This window comes from Podarcis vaucheri, assembly GCF_965113315.1.
Source record: "Podarcis vaucheri genome assembly, chromosome: 13".
Lineage (NCBI taxonomy): Eukaryota > Metazoa > Chordata > Lepidosauria > Squamata > Lacertidae > Podarcis > Podarcis vaucheri.
This window is the reverse complement of record NC_138751.1, coordinates 41,423,645-41,440,921: the sequence shown is the minus strand read 5'-3', so window position 1 is coordinate 41,440,921 and position 17,277 is coordinate 41,423,645. Positions and strand designations below refer to the sequence as shown.

Below are 17,277 nucleotides of genomic sequence, written 5' to 3'. Positions count from 1 at the left end.
ATCATTCTGGAATGGGACGTCCCTATTTTGATCGGGGGAAAGTTGGAGGGTATGAAACACCCGTCTTGTTAAGTTACAATAAAGAAAGTAGGAGCCGGCAGATAGGGAAAACTACAGCTCCCAGAAGCCTTCGCAACTCCTCCTCCCCGAGCATCCCCGTCCCCCAAGCACCCCGTGTTCAGCTCGCGGGCGGTGAGCCAATGGGCGAAGTCAGGCATCGCTCAGGCAAGCAGCACGTGGGGGCCATGCTGCCCAATGGCAGGGCTGGGAGTGCATCTAGCCATATGAGAAGAGGCAGAGAAGGAGGAGTGAGCCAAAAAGAGGGGAAGGCGACGGGAAGCGAGAGGAGAGAGAAAGGCTCGGACAAGAAAGCAGCAGCGGGGAGCAGCAGCTTCCGAAGTTGGGAAAGGCCCGGGGGAGGGAAGAAGGACAAGGCACTTTGCAGCAAAGGTAAGAGGAGGGAGACATTGATGATAATAATAATAATAATAATAATAATAATAATAATAATGCAAATTCAAATGAATAAATGCATCTGTTTATTTCCATCGCCTCGTTCTCTGTATGGATGCAATGGGGGTATATATATATATATATATATATCACTGCATCTCCTGGGCTGTCAAGGGGAGCGGGGAAGAAATGATTTTAGAGGAGCATTGTTCGAGAACGACCAGGGACCATCACTTTTCCCCCCACCCCAGCATCCCTGCAAGAGGTCCTAGAGAAAAGCAGGGCCCCTTCACCCCAGTGAGTTTACCTATTGCTGGTTTTAGATTGTAAAGTCATCGGTTTTCTCATTAAAATTGAGTAAAGTGTAAATCTTGGTTGTTAAACTTTCCCCCCCCTCTTTTAAACACAATGCACTTGGCCCAATTTTAATAACTCGTCTTCCATTAGCACCAGAAGTGCATCACTGTTTTATTTCCCGAGAATACATCTATGCGCCAGGGTAGAAGTGAATTGTCTGCTCTCCCTGGCCCCCCCCCCGAGGGGTTGCAGCCAAATTATTTGGGCGAAATATTGCCAAGAACATTGGAAGTCTCGCTTGTTCCATCAGCCCTTGAGTGGAGAAAGGAAGGTCTGAAATTTTGAACCATCCTTGGGCATGTTGAGGGAGAAAGGGATACCTGCTTAGGTGTGTTTTGGAAGAATGGAAAGAGAGAGACTTTCCTCCTTTTCATAAGTGCTAGCATGTAGGCATGACCTGGTGAAACTGACTGCCACAGGTTCAGGTCAGAGACAAGGAAGTACTTGCACATCGCATAATGAAATTACGGAGTGCCTGGTCACAACATGTGGTCCTGGTTGATAACTTTAGATGGCTTTTAGAAAGCTTAACAAATCTTGTGGAAGTTGGACCTGGCACTGGATATCAGTCTTAAGAGCCAAAATAGAGTCCATATTCTCAGGCAGTGTTGCATCAGAGATGCTTGGGAGCAGAACAAAGGAGGGCTTAATGTGCCCTTGTTGTGGGCTTCCAAAAAGCTACCAATGTGGGAAATAAGATGCTGAACTACAAAGATCTTATACCTTGATATAGAAATGCCATTCTTGCTAAATTTACCTTACCATCCTAAATGTAACCGGGAAATCAGTATGGTGTGATCGAATCCTTCCTATGGTTATTACTTGTAAGGAAAGGTGTTGTAAGTCCTTTGGCTCATCGGGTAACAGGAGATTAGCAAGTTTAAGAAATCATCATCACCATCTCCTCCCCTGGCCTTGCCACACTTTTGTCAAGTCATTTGCCTCAGCTGTTGACTTCATTTTGTGTTTGGGCAGATCATATTCTCTCTTGATAGTTTTCTATCATACAATGTTATGTTGGCATGAGCTAAATGTTAAAAAAAAAATAAGACAGCAACATGATGGAGAGCATAGGACACACAGGAACCTTTAACTCAAACAAACACATATTTCACTACCCACTGAGAGAGCTCATGTTATTTTTGCTGTTAAGGATATATGGAGCTGCCTCATGGTGACTCAAAACAATGGCTTAGTATTGTCTCCTCGGGCTGGTAACTGGTCCACCAATGTTTTGGGCCAAGATACCTTTTACAGCTCTGCAATGGCAGATCATTTTTAATTGGAGACATTGGGAATTAAACCTGGAATCTTCCACATGTGGTCTTTTCCCCTTAGTTGTGACCCCCATCTCAGAGGACCTGAGAGACTGTTTTCTTTTTACTGGAAGAGTTTATGTGTAGTAAAAAGGCAAGAACACTGGTCACTGATCCAGTCTGAGAAAGTTGGAAGGCTTACCGTATTTTTCGCTCTATAAGACGCACCAGACCATAAGATGCACCTAGTTTTTGGAGGAGGAAAACAAGAAAAAAAATATTCTGAATCTCAGAAACCAGAACAACAAGAGGGATCGTTGCACAGCGAAAGCAGCGATCCCTCTTGCTGCTCTGGCTTCTGGGATAGCTGCGCAGCCTGCATTCGCTCCATAAGACGCACACACATTTCCCCTTACTTTTTAGGAGGGAAAAAGTGAGTATTATAAAGCAAAAAATACGGTATTTAAAGGGCAGGTTATTGGTAACAAAATATTCCAGAGCCCCTATGATGAATATCTTGCCTCCATCGAAGCAATGCCACTCTCTGCTGTTAGAGTTCACGTGGGCTAAACAAGCAGGTACCAAACAGAGAATTCAGGGTGAGGGGGTAAATATTATTGAGATTTTACTTAGCTGACCTCTGGTATATCATGTCGGAGACATCAAAGTTATATTGACTTGTAAACCTGGGAAATCAAGAAAAACAGCTGATAACTCTGCTGGTCAAAACATTATTCTATAGAAGTCTGGGTACTCTTTTGGTATATATCAGTATTTCACATCTCTGAGTCGAACAGTGAATTGTTTTCTTTCACTGTAGAAAGAGGACTGCAGTGTATAATTAATGATATTGGGAGTTCTTTGAAGGATGTTCTGGACTAAAGTGTGTGGGTAGGTTTTGTAGTTGTAGAAACAAAGGGGCACTAGGATTTCTGCTGAGTGCTTAAGCCCAGGCTGCTGACACACATTTGCAAGTGCTAATTTATTTGTACAGGAGCTTCTGGACAAGTTAAGTTGGTAGCTGGCTGGGGTGGGGTGGGGGAGTCTTACCAGTATGCTGCTTTGGAGGATGCCCAACTGCCTTATAAGCAAGGTTAAAATATTTCCAAAATGGGTGGGGGGTAGGTCAGGAGACATGTAAAAAATGCAGGGCTTGGGCCCACTGAGCCCCACCACTTTTGTCTGATCTTCCCATATGCCAAAGCAAGCCAGTGATGGGGCCGGAGGGAACCATGAGGTTATGAAGTCTGACACTGCAACCCAGACTTTTTTGTAAGTGTGCAGTTTTGGCCTTCTTTTAAGCAGCGAATTGGGAGCTTTCAGAGATGCTCTGTTTCATTCAAATCAGAGGCTGGGAACCTGGTTCCCTCATGTTGTTGGACTACAACTCCCATTATCCATGACCATTGGCCATGTTAGCTGGGGCTGATGGAAGTTGGGAACCCAGCAATATCTGGAGAACTGCAGGATCCCAGCTTCTGATTTAAATGCTCCAGTTTTCAGACCATAGAGATGTTTGGAGGGACTATTCCGGTGTTAAAAGCGTGAGACTTTATATAAACGATACCTTCCCACCACCATTTTTTAAAAGCACAAAAGGTGCTCAGAGACATTCTGCCTGATACTGGTTCCAGTCAGAACCCACAAACCCAAAGTGCTGCTTAGTTTTCTTAGCTTAGTTGTAAGCAAGATGAAAGATGCACTTTTAACTCACAGGTTCGTGGTATCCATGCAGATATGAGGGATTTTAACTGTGCAACTGAGCAGCTCTTTACACATGTGTGTTATTTAAAAATGGGGGGGGGGGGAAATAAGAATATAGGCAGGCTCCATTAAAATCCATGGTTTGCTGGTTTCCCTCTCCCTCGCCCCATGCCATCTTTAACTGACTCCAACCAAAGACGGATTGCGGCCATAGATTTCAGGTATGACCTGTGTTACGAAAGCACAAAAATGACAGACTCGGCCTGCTTGAAGCCATGCGTTGGCTTCTTTAATAAATCAGAGTGAATAATGGGGAAAGCTGATCTTGATCAGTGTTTTTGTGCCTTGGCTGGCACCTTCCCACCCACTATCCTCCGCTAATCCAGAACGAGACCTGTCTGTTAAGTACCCATTGAACTTTCTTTACAAAGCAAAGAGGGCATATTACTTGGGTTGGCTGGGGTGCATAGCCCTGTCTGCGGTTTGCCTGCCTTCTGAAGGTGGCACACGCTTGTAGAAATTACAGTTTTAAAAAAACCTGGATACTTCTGCAGTCCGACGGTGTAACATTTGGTGTAACAGTGGTGATCTGTTGTGCTTCTTAAGCTGCTTGGTCAGTGTCATTTCAGTGCTTTCGCCCCAATTGTCCAACGGGAGAATTAAGGTCAAGGGGTTAGGTGGTAGAGAAGAGGAAGGACTTCGACATTTCTTTCCCTGCGAGTTCTGTTAGGAACCAGTGTGGATAGCTAATCGGTGCTAGGGCATCGGTTCATATCTGATCCCTTGCAATGGCTATGGACTGTCTCGTCTGAAGACCGGTTGCTGGGGAAAGTGCTTTAGTCCTCATGCCCTCATTGCGGGCTTTCCATAGGCCGTGAGAACAGGATCGTAGAACCATAGAGTCCAACCCCCTGCATTGCAGGAATATGCAGCTGTCTCTTATGGGGATTGAACCTGCAACCTTGATATTATCAGCCTCATGCTCTGAGATTTTGGTCTGATGCAACAGGGCCCTTATGGGTGCAGCGCTCTTACATTACAGACACAAAGTCTTCCTGAATACCAAGTCTGATGCTTTCTTTGTCTTGGGCAACAATGGACACTTAATCTCTTGCTTTGCTCTCCTTGTCTGTATACAGGAGACAGTGGATAGGAATTGAGGTTAGCTGTGTTGTCCTTCTTCCTAAGTGCTGGCTAAACTGTTACCGCAGACTCAAGCTGCCTGAATACAACTGGTTAGTTTCTTATGGGGTGTTTCCGTTTTGGTCGGCTGGGTGGTGGTCATTATGGTCTAGATGTTGGGGGAACTGTGAGTGAAGGCAGTAGAGGATGGAGCCGTTCTTAACATTTGCATTATTTTCTGTGCTTTAACCAGAATTCTTAAGACACTCCTGCTTTTTGTGTATTAAATTTACTGTTATCTGTCCAGGACTTTGGGATGAATCAGGCATTTGGGATGAAGCAGGTGCCTACCTGCCTTTTATTATCAGTCCGCACTACAAGATGCATCAGTAAGTCTAGAAACAACGTAGTATTTGTCATGATTTTTATTATTTATTGGTCCAAACAATAATTTTAAAGACCTTGCAAGATTTTTAGTGTGATGGAACTCTTACATCAATCAGGTAAAATGGGCACTGATCTAGAATAGCGGTTTTCAAGCTATATGCCCAGGCGCTTAGTGGTTCCTTGCCAGGCAATCCTGTACATGTTTACCTAGAAGTAAGTCCTGTTTGCTTCAATGGGATTTACTCCCAGGTAAGTGAGTATAGAATTACAGCTTTAGGAGCTTATTGGAGGTTCTGCAATGGTTGACTAACCATTTAGTTTGGCAGCATATGGGGGGCTATCAGTGTTCAAATTTAAAAGGTAAAAGGACCCCTGACGGTTAGGTCCAGTCGTGGACGACTCTGGGGTTGCGGCGCTCATCTCGCTTTATTGGCCGAGGGAGCTGGTGTACAGCTTCCGGGTCATGTGGCCAGCATGACTAAGCCGCTTCTGGAAAACCAGAGCAGCACACGGAAACGCCGTTTACCTTCCCACCAGAGTGGTACCTATTTATCGACTTGCACTTTGATGTGCTTTCGAACTGCTAGGTTGGCAGGAGCAAGGACCGAGCAATGGGAGCTCATCCCGTCACGGGGATTCGAACCGCCGACCTTCTGATCGGCAAGCCCTAGTCTCTGTGGTTTAGACCACAGCGCCACCCGTGTCCCTTGTTCAAAATTAGCCGGGTGCCTTTTGCACCTGGCTATTGGCCCCTGCTCCTTGGGAGAAAGGCGATGGCAAACCTAGACAACATCTTAAAAAGCAGAGACATCACCTTGCCAACAAAGGTCCGTATAGTAAAAGCCATGGTTTTCCCAGTAGTGATGTATGGAAGTGAGAGCTGGACCATAAAGAAGGCTGATCGCCGAAGAATTGATGCTTTTGAATTATGGTGCTGGAGGAGACTCTTGAGAGTCCCATGGACTGCAAGAAGATCAAACCTCTCCATTCTGAAGGAAATCAGCCCTGAGTGCTCACTGGAAGGACAGATCGTGAAGCTGAGGCTCCAATACTTTGGCCACCTCATGAGAAGAGAGGACTCCCTGGAAAAGACCCTGATGTTGGGAAAGATGGAGGGCACAAGGAGAAGGGGACGACAGAGAATGAGATGGTTGGATGGTGTTCTTGAATCTACTAGCATGAGTTTGATCAAACTGCGGGAGGCAGTGGAGGACAGGAGTGCCTGGCGTGCTCTGGTCCATGGGGTCGCGAAGAGTCGGACACGACTAAACGACTAAACAACAACATTGGCCCCTTGCAACTTACTGAATATGCATGGGCTCCAGGATAGTGCCTGACATTTCCACTATCTGGAGGTGCATGTCTGGGAATCATTGGTTCTTGGCTGTTTTCACACACACACAACCTGTAGAATTCTATCAGTTACGTTTTATCTGCACAGTCAGAATGAATTTCAGGAACAAAAATGCTTTTTTCTGTGCAGCCTGAGCAGGGAACAACGTTATAGTTAATTGTTGTTGTTTGTCTTCATTTACCCTACCCCACTGCCCTACATTATGAATGGCCTGTATCACCATTAAGAAAAATAGGGTTGGAATGGGATCAAGTGACTTGTCTTCTTTAAGTTCTCCAAGCTCTTAACTTAGCTCAAGGTTGTCTTCTGAGCCAGCCAGGTGTTGAACTGATAATCAATCACAGCCGGTTCATCGTTTGAAAATCCAAGACTTGAGAGCCATCTGGCCCCAAGATGGCAACCAGACATTCCGTTTGGGCGACTGTAACCATGGTTTAAGGAGCCATTTGGCGCCTAGCTTATACAGTATATCTTGAGTTCCTAACACTGTTTCTAAACCTGGCTTATACCTGCTGATTGGCTCTACCTGTAGGGCCTAGGAAAGGTTATTGTAAGGCTTGCCTTGTTTGTTAGGGAGAAAATGTTCAATTGCATCGGGGAAAGGAATGTTTCGGCAATTAGGTATTGGGCAATATTTAATATTCCAATCCTTTTGCAAGCCAAGATCCTGTTCCCAGTATTTGCAGAGGGGCAAAAGTGACGGAGGAAGCTCAGCTGCTGACGTAGCCACGCTTTGGCTGAGCTGGCCTCCTGTCTGTTAGCACAAGGCAACTTGCCAGCTGTTACACCTTTTTGTGGAGTCGAAACCCCCGTTGAGAATGGCAGCTGTTCTGCCTGAGATCAGGCAAGCAGAACAAGGATATGGAGTCCTTCCTGTGCATTTGACAGCTACTTGAGGAAGGCTTTGAATATTTATGGTTGATGTGGCATTTTGTCTTCTTGCTTTAATTTGGTTTTTTTATTTCTTTTAAAAATAAAACCTTATTGTATGCTGAGCACCAATGGGGAGATTGCCCCAGAGTGACGATGCATGTCAATTTATGAGAGCAGGAGGACGATAGCAATTCCTCCAGTCCATTTCCCATTTAATCCATAGAAGTGCATGGTCATTCCTGGACCCACGTTCAGGGAACCTAAACCGAACATCTCTCCCCTGTATGACTTAGTAAGTGTTTTGCTAGCGGTGCCTCCATTTTATTTATCTGCTCTTAGAACGTTTTCTGTTTGCGCTTCTCTACAAACCCCCTCCCCTCCCCCCCCAAAGAAAAAAGTTCTCCTTTTTGATGGATGCCAGTGGGGAAGCTGCTGTGGAGTGATGGCGCGTATTAATGTTACAAATTTGGTCAGAGGCAGACGGAAAAGCAAATGGCAGGTGCAAGGCCAACAGCAACGCTTTGTTTACTCAGCAAAAGCAGACACTGAGACGGCTGTTTTGCATGAAGACTTTTGTGAAAGCAACTGAAATGTGGCAACCTGTAAAAGGGTGCTGGGAAATAATTCATAATGAATTGGGGAAAAAATGTTTAAAAGTACTTTTCCAAAACAATCCAGAGTCCTTTTTGTTGGGGATAATTCAGACTGAAATTCCCAGCTGTCAAAAAAGGTTATTTATGTATGCTACTACTGCGGCCAAGGTTTTGTTAGCCCAAAGATGGAAAATGTGCGAGGTCCCAACCAAAGAAGAAAGGCAACTTAAGCTGATGGAATATGTGCAGCTTGCAGACCTAACATACAGAATAAGTCACAGGCTTCCTCAACCTCGGGCCTCCAGATGTTTTGAGACTACAATTCCCAGCATCCCTGACCCCACTGGTCCTGCTAGCTAGGGATCATGGGAGTTGTAGGCCAAAAACATCTGGAGGGCCGAGGTTGAGGAAGCCTGGAATAAGGGAACAAGAAGAACAAACATTTGAAGAAGATTGGAAAATGTTTATTGAATATATGGGGCGGGGATTGTGTACACTTGAAAACGTTGGCAGCATTAAGATAAATTCAACAGTGTACACAGGTTTTGATGAATGTAATAATGGAATACTGAATGTTTTGGTTTATGTAAAATATGCAGGGATTTATGATAGGCGAAATGAACCATGGAAAGAGAAGAAGGCAACTCAATGACATTCTAAGGTTGCTGAAACGAATATTCTAAATTGTAAAACAGAAAATTTCATAAAAATTATAAACGTAAAATAAATACTTTTGTGAAAGCTCCTTGTACACATTTTAAGATCCTGTGCTGGTAACCAAAGAGTGTAGGGCAGGGGTCATCAAACTTTTTCAGCAGGGGGCCGGTCCACTGTCCCTCAGACCTTGTAGGGGGCCGGACTATATTTTTTTGGGGGGGATGAACGAATTCCTATGCCCCACAAATAACCCAGAGATGCATTTTAAATAAAAGGACACATTCTACTCATGTAAAAATACTGATTCCTGGACCGTCCATGGGCCAGATTTAAAAGGCGATTGGGCCTGATCCGGGCCTCGGGCCTTAGTTTGCCTACCCATGATGTAGGGACATGGAAAATCTCAGAAGCCAAAGCTGAGGGCAGACATGTTGTGCCACTAAGGCAACTCGAGTGACGGCAAGGGATCCAGAAGGGTCCCCAGGGATCCAGTACCTGCTCCTTCAGAGGGAGTGTAACTCCATCACGAGCAAGCATCCGCCCATCCATCTGGTCTAGGGAACTGTCCATTGGCAGTGTCTCAATAATATTTGGGCTGGGCTTCAGTTTGTTCGCTCTCATCCAGTCCATTACCGAGGCAAGACAACGGCCAGCAAACCTTCAGACAAACCTGAAGATGTAAAGCAGAAGCAGAGCTGTGTGGCACGCTGACGACATATTCCAAAACTCTGGATGATCCCACTCAGTGGTTTCATGTAGATGTTGAACAGCACATGGGATAACGTTGAACCCTGAGGAACCCCACCTTGACATCTCCACAGGACTGAAAAGCACTGCCCAAACATCACCTTCTGGAAACGACCGTCCAAATTGGACCAGAACTACTGCAGGGCAGTGGCACCCCTAAAATGGACAGCCGTTTCAGAAGGATACTACAACTGATGGTCTCAGAAGCCGCTGAGAAGTTGAGGAGAGTTAACAGGGACACATTTTTCCTGTCTCTGTCCTGACATGAAAATCATATAGGGTCATCATATAGGGTGACCAAAGCAGTTTCTGATATTTGGGAACCTTGCCCGAGAAGGGTAATCTTTGGTTAGGGCCCCTTGGTTGGGGGTCTGTGTGGCCCCCATTCAGCGTAGGAGTTAGAGGGGAAAGTGGTCAGTCCTTGGAGTTCTTTGTATGGAATTGCTTGCCTTGTCACGCTCTTTGGAACTGCTCCGATCTCCCTTCTTCCTGTCATGCTCCCCTGCCCTTTTCTGTCAGATTCGTAGCGCTATTTGACAACAGCGTCTGGAAGATTGATGTGACCTCCGTTCACAGAAGAAGCAGGTCTCTTGCAACATTCCTGGGGGGAAACGAATCCTTTGCAAGTTTTTCATGCCTACTCCTGAAAATGAAATGGAGACTTGTGTCTCTTTTAGTGCCATGAGAAGTAGCAAGTGTTTGTGGTGGGTGGAGGTCTTCCAGAATAGGGAACTGGGTGCAATTCATTCTCTCCCTACCCTGGCAAAAGGTGGGTTGTACCCAAAGCAGGAGTGGGGAGGAGTGAAATGATGGGAGCATGGCTCTTGGGCCTGAAGAAATTAGACACACCTTCAGTTCAGAGATGCAGCAGAATTGACTGCCCTCAGAGGAGGTACAGACAGAAAAGTGATGTGTGCTGAGAGACAGGAGGTGAGCTTCCCTAAGGGTAGGTAGTTCTCTTTCTTTCACCTTCTAAGGCTGTGTGCCCATCATTTGAAGCTCAACCCCTCCCAAGAACCCTGGGAGTTATAGTTGACTCCCATTGGAACTCCCAGCACCCATAACAAACTACAGTTCCCATTTTTGAGTGGTAGGGGAAACATGCTTTAAATGTACGGCATGTTCTGTGCACAGCCTAAGAGTAAAGTTGCTGTTTTTAGTGAAGCGTACCATCACCTTTTATTGGGACACGGGTGGCGCTGTGGGTTAAACCACAGAGCCTAGGATTTGCTGATCAGAAGGTCGGCGGTTTGAATCCCCGCGACGGGGTGAGCTCCAGTTGCTCGGTCTCTACTCCTGCTAACCCAGCAGTTCGAAAGAACGTCAAAGTGCAAGTAGATAAATAGGTACCGCTCTGGCGGGAAGGTAAACGGTATTTCCCTGCGCTGCTCTGGTTTTCCAGAAGCGGCTTAGTCATGCTGGCTACATGACCCGGAAATTGTACGCCGGCTCCCTCGGCCAATAAAGCGAGATGAGCGTCGCAACCCCAGAGTCGGCCACAACTGGACCTAATCGTCAGGGGTCCCTTTACCCCCTTTACCATCACCTTTAATTCAGAGAAAAGTGTTCCTCTACTGCCAGACATTGGGAAGCCGAGTGCTATGGGTAGATGCAAATGTTTGAGAGTTGCACAGAGGTCTTCTGTGTCTTTAGCAGGTGCATGGCAGACAGAAACCTCACCAACACAGTCTTTCTCTGCTTGGCACTATGGCGTTTGGGAAAATGCTGTACTTTTGGTGTGGGCAGTGATGACCAAACTTGGCCCTTCAGCTGTTCTGGGACTACAGTTCCCATCATCCCTGACCACTGGTCCTGTTAGCAAGGGATGATGGGAGTTGTAGTCCGAAAAAAACAGCTGGAGGGCCAAGTTTGGCCATCACTGGGTGTGGGGAACCTTTAGCTGCCAGAAAAAGATGGCAGCCGTTGGCTGGACGGGCAGGCAGTATCTTGGAACTCTTTTAGAAATCTTAAGGGCTCTCTAGCCCTGTTCAGGTGTTCAAAGAATGTGTGAGGACGCAATGTGTGGGACCCGTGTGCACACCAGCCACCCACTTCTAATGTCTCCATCTCTTCTGCCCCCAAACCCATGATCTTTAAATCCCCCAATGGGGCTTCTGTAAATGCATGCTTATTGTGGGTTTATTCTGGGCTCCTTTTGGAATAACAATACAACGCCAGCCTTTATCTTAAAGGCTCAGTTAAGGGTGGATTTGCTTCATGTGCTTTGGGTCTGTTTTCATCCTGGCATCTCGATGGGGTTTCTTTTAGTTATGGCTCCAAAATGCACCCATGCAAAAGCTGGCCCTGGGCCTGTTGGAGAAACAAGTGCTTTGATGGATCTCCCTGCCACATTTGGGTGCTGTTGAGAGAGTGCAACTGTGGCTTTCAGCAGAGAGCTCAGTGTGACTAGGGATGCTGGATGTGTCCATGTGTGGATGTCCCATTTAAGAAAGGATAGCAGGACCGTTCGTGGCTGTGTTGACTTTTCAGCTAGCTTGGTGGCCTAGGTGCTGTGGAAGTGACTCTCCAGCAGCGTGTTTGACAGTAAAGGAAAGATGTAGCTTGAGGATGTCTGACTCGTAATCTCTCTCCTTTTAACTGCACTGGCCTGGTACATTAGTGGCTCGGTGTCTATAGCTGATCTCAAAGGCAGGGAAGGAAGAGTTGGTCTGATTTCTGCCTTTCTGCTGTCTGTGAATTAAAATACTGTGTGTCCTTGTCTGTCCTGCTCCTTCAAGTCATATCGCATGCTGTTCAGCATAGTAATTGTCCATCAACTGAGCAAGGGGTGAGCAGGATCCTATTTTCTCATGTTCTCACTGTCGAGAGAAGTCTATCATTTCTTTATTCTCCCCATTTACAAGTCTGTGCTCTGAGACCCAAAGCTGTCTTTGTGTGTGTACACACTGTCTTCCCTTGGAGCAAAGATAATTGATTATCTGTCGCCGGTTACATGCATAAGCAATTGACAGCCTTCATTGGGTTTGTCTGGGCATGTTAAATTGCGAGATTTCTCGGATTTATCATCCAAGAAAACAACTCTGCCAAGAAAGCTCTACCAGGTGATTCCCAACTTCTGGTGGCCAGGGGACACTTTGCTTTCATGCACTGCAAAAGGTTTCTCCTGCAGTGTGAAAAACTTAATAATTTCCTTGCCTTTCCAATGGAGCCTTCTTGCTATTATTCTACGTGTTTTGCTCCTCTAAGCTTGCTGCCTGTTTAGAGGAGAATTACGATGCAAGCAAGCCTTTCTCTGCAGAGATCCAACAGGACGGGGGTGTGGAATTATAGGCATCTTGAATTATTTAATTTCTCACAGCGCAGCTAGGAATTCTCTGGTGCTCCAATTGTTTTTCTTCCTCGAAAGGACAGGAAAAGCAAATCGAAACAACACTTTCACAAAAGCGCCCTGCCGGTCTCTTCAGTTTCTTTTCCCCCCCTCCCCAGCATCCTCCAACTTTCTCTGTTGATAAAGGCTCTTCAATCAGCACCCTCATCAGCCTGATTGCTTTGTGCCTAATTGTGTCCTTAATGCTCTCCTGCACTGCTGAGATTGTGATGTCTTCAGGCTTGAAAATGGAAAGGAGAGAACTTTTGGTGGATGCCTTTGTCTTTTAAAATTTGCTTCTAGTTAGTACAGTGGTACCTCAGGTTACATACGCTTCAGGTTACAGACTCTGCTAACCCAGAAATAGTACCTCAGGTTAAGAACTTTGCTTCAGGATGAGAACAGAAATCGTGCTCCAGTGGCGCAGCAGCAGCAGGAGGCCCCATTAGCTAAAGTGGTGCTTCAGGTTAAGAACAGTTTCAGGTTAAGAACGGACCTCCGGAACGAATTAAGTTCTTAACCCGAGGTACCACTGTAGAATTATACACGGCCTCAGATGTTTGGGATGACGGGTGATACAGAAACGTGAAGGCCAGGGGTCAGCAAACTTTTTCAGCAGGGGGCTGGTCCACTGTACCTCAGACCTTGTGGGGGGGCGGACTATATTTGGGGGGGGGGAATATGAATGAATTCCTATGCCCCACAAATAACCCAGAGATGCATTTTAAATAAAAGGACACATTCTACTCATGTAATAACATGCTGATTCCCAGACTGTCTGTGGGCCGGATTTAGAAGGCGATTGGGCCGGATCCGGCCCCTGGGCCTTAGTTTGCCTACCCATGGTGAAGGCTGCAGCTGCCTTTAAATGTGAAGGAGGAGTATCTGCAGAATTCATTCCTTTCGCCAGATTTATTTTGCAAGGTATCTTGTCCCCCTGCCCCCCTCCAGTCCATCCACATTCTCAAGGAAGGTACTAATTTGCAAAACATGTTTCACGGAACAATCGGAAAGTGGAGATCTCAGGGGGGGGGGAATCACCCCTTTCCCTAAAGCCTACCATTTACAAAAATGTTTGCCTGAAAGGAGAGTATTTTCTAGCTCTTGTAAAACAAGTAAACCTGGATGTTAGAGATAAGATTGGTAACAGCATCTGATTTGCTATGAAGGAATAGCCTAAAGTACAGAATTGTCTAAATGAGGTCTCCTTCTCCGTATTTTGAGTGGGAGTGGCAGTGGATTAGAGCATGGGTAGGCAAACTAAGGCCCAGGGGACGGATCTGGCCCAATCGCCTTATAAATCTGGCCTGCGGATGGTCCGGGAATCAGCGTGTTTTTACATGAGTAGAAAGTGTCCTTTTATTTAAAATGCATCTCTGGGTTATCTGTGGGGCATAGGAATTTGTTCATTCCCTCCCCAAAAAATATAGTCCGGCCCCCCACAAGGTCTGAGGGACAGTGGACCGCCCCCCTGCTGAAAAAGTTTGCTGACCCCTGGATTAGAGGTTTGTTTCAGCATCCATTAAAAAACTCTTGAGTTTGGCTCTTTGTCACAAAGGGCAGCAGACTGGACTCCCAGGCAGCTTAAATACAATTCCTCCAATGGGCTCCCTTTCTGTTTCCAAAGGCTGTGGGTTTGAGTACCACACAATTGCGTGGGAATCCAGTCTTGTGCTGAAGACCCGCCGGCTGAGGATTCAGCTTTGATTGCGCAACAATGGGATCTGGCCGTGACAGCATAACCTTTAGCAAACCATATCGCAAAGAAGCGTTGCCAGTTAAAACCCATTGTCTGAAGTAGGAACCAAATCAAAGAAAGGGAAAGAAGTACCCAGCGTCCTCACACCTTTACTTTTTGCTTTTTTTAAAGTTCCTCGCTTCCCCGCTATCTCCCAACATTTCTTAGAGACTTCAAAGGTTGTAGATCAAAAGTGATTATTAAGCTCTTTCCTTTATTCCCTCAACCCTGCTTTAATCTGGGTTCTCTGCTTGCTCCAGTTAGCATAGGGACAATCACTTGAACAGAAGTAACTGCCTTGACTTCATCTATCTCCTTTTGAATTTGGGCTAATAATAATAGGCAATAGTAAAACAAAAAACCCCACTATTACCTAATTCATCTGCTGGAGCAGGGGCGACCCTGTCACCATAGTAACCCTGGTGAGTGGTTTTGTTAATGCCTTTTTAAAAATAAATTCCTTCCCCGGAAGACAAGTTCAAAATATTATACATATTTGTACTTTTCTGGGACTAATGGGTTGAGAGTACGGTCAAATGCTTTTGAACTTCCATATTCTTTTTGGAAAGCTTTATTTGGTCTCGACTTGGTTATTGGCACAGAGTGGACTCACCAAAAGCCAAAAAAACACAGTGAAAATTCAGTCTGGGTAACATTTGCACTATACAGTGGTGCCTCGCAAGACGAAAAGAATCCGTTCTGTGATTCTCTTCGTCTAGCGGTTTTTTCGTCTTGCGAAGCAAGCCCATTGACGGATTAGCGCTATTAGCGGCTTTTAGCGGCTTATCGGATCAGCTGATAAGCGGCTTAGCGGCTTAGAAAAAGGGGGGGGGAGGAAAAAACCCCCGCAGGAACTCGCAAGACATTTTCATCTTGCGAAGCAAGCCCATAGGAGATTCGTTTTGCGAAGCACCTCCAAAACGGAAAACTCTTTCGTCTAGCGAGTTTTTCGTCTTGCGAGGCATTCGTCTTGTGGGGCACCACTGTACATTTAAATTACATGACTTCCCCCAAAGAATCCTGGGAATTGTAGTTTATTAAGATCGTTGGGAATTAAGACTCAGTAAGGGATAAACTAGGGACGCGGGTGGCGCTGTGGGTTAAAGCCTCAGCGCCTAGGGCTTGCCGATCGAAAGGTCGGCGGTTCGAATCCCCGCGGCGGGGTGCGCTCCCGTTGTTCGGTCCCAGCGCCTGCCAACCTAGCAGTTTGAAAGCACCCCCGGGGGCAAGTAGATAAATAGGTACCGCTTACCAGCGGGAAGGTAAACGGCGTTCCGTGTGCGGCTCTGGCTCGCCAGAGCAGCTTTGTCACGCTGGCCACGTGACCCGGAAGTGTCTGCGGACAGCGCTGGCCCCCGGCCTCTAGATGTGAGATGGGCGCACAAACCCCAGAGTCTGTCAAGACTGGCCCTTTCGGGCAGGAGTACCTTTACCTTTACCTTTAAGGGATAAACTGCAGTACCCAGGATTCTTTGGGGAAGCCCATGTGCTTTAAGGTGTGACCTTGAATTTGGAAAAAAAGGCAGTCACTTCTGCCTTGGAGGACAGAAGCTCTTATGTGCCACCAGCACTCCCAGTTTGTTCTACAAAGGGGAGCATCCATTCATTCTGTCCCCCCCCCCCCGCATTTCAAGTGGTACTGTCCATTAGGAATATTGTCTTGTGACTACCATTTGGGACTGTGCTGGAGAAGCAGTACCTCCAGATTGAAGGCCGTGTTAAATTACATTCTAGGATTGACACTTTTCATCAAAACCTTTTAAAATCACTGACCTGGGTGTATCCTCCTCTTTTTTTTAACGTTTGCATTAGGTAGCCATGTCCGCCAAAGCAATTTCGGAGCAGACGGGGAAGGAATTCTTGTATAAATATATCTGCACGTCCTCAGCCATCCAGAACCGCTTCAGATATGCCAGAGTGACTCCTGATACCGACTGGGATCGGCTAATCCAAGATCACCCCTGGCTCTTGACTGAGGTGAGCAGAACCGGCTGTAGTTGTTGTTCCCCACCACCCCACAAAGCAAAAAAGAAGTTCTACAGGCCCAGAACAAAATGCTTTTAAGCCTCCTTGTTGTGCAGACAATGGAATGTACACAGCTGAAAGTTCATGGGCATCGGGAATGCTTACATAAAGGACTCCATCCACTCTTAACGTGTTTGAGGAAGAGGAGCTCTCCAAAACAGGCTAAACCTTTTGCCCATGGGCAAGAAGCGTTGGTCCCACTATGTGCTGGCATTCGTCATGCTTGCCTTCGTGCTGAAATAGACCCTTGGTTTCTTAGGGTCTTGGTTATAAAAGATTATGATAATAATAATAATAATAACAACAATAACAACAATAATAATTTATTATTTATACCCCGCCCATCTGGCTGGGTTTCCCCATCCACTCTGGGCGGCTTCCAACTGAATATTAAAAACAATACAGCATCAGACGTTAAAAACTTCCCTAAACAGTTGTCTTTTAAAAGTAAAATAGTTGTTTATTGCCTTGACATCTGCTGGAAGGGCGTTCCACAGGGCAGGCTCCACTACCGAGAAGGCCCTCTGTCTGGTTCCCTGTAGCCTCACTTCTTGAAGCGAGGGAACCGCTAGAAGACCCTTGGCACTGGACCTCAGTGTCCGGGCTGAATGATGTGAGAGGAAATGCTCCTTCAGATATACTGGACTGAGGCCGTTTAGGGCTTTAAAGGTCAGCACCAACAC

General features: G+C 46.2%; 1 protein-coding gene across 2 annotated transcripts in view; it reads left to right on the top strand.

Annotated features, from left to right (window-relative positions):
• Positions 1–286: 286 nt before the first annotated feature.
• ACLY (ATP citrate lyase) overlaps positions 287–17,277 on the top strand; it is a 61,985-nt gene continuing 44,994 nt past the window's right edge. For both annotated transcript variants that reach the window (XM_082194732.1, XM_082194731.1), the window contains exons 1-2: positions 287–450; positions 16,382–16,546. In XM_082194732.1, the coding sequence (XP_082050858.1) occupies positions 16,388–16,546 (159 nt within the window). In that variant the 5' untranslated portion in view covers positions 287–450; positions 16,382–16,387. The remainder of the gene's footprint in view (positions 451–16,381; positions 16,547–17,277) is intronic.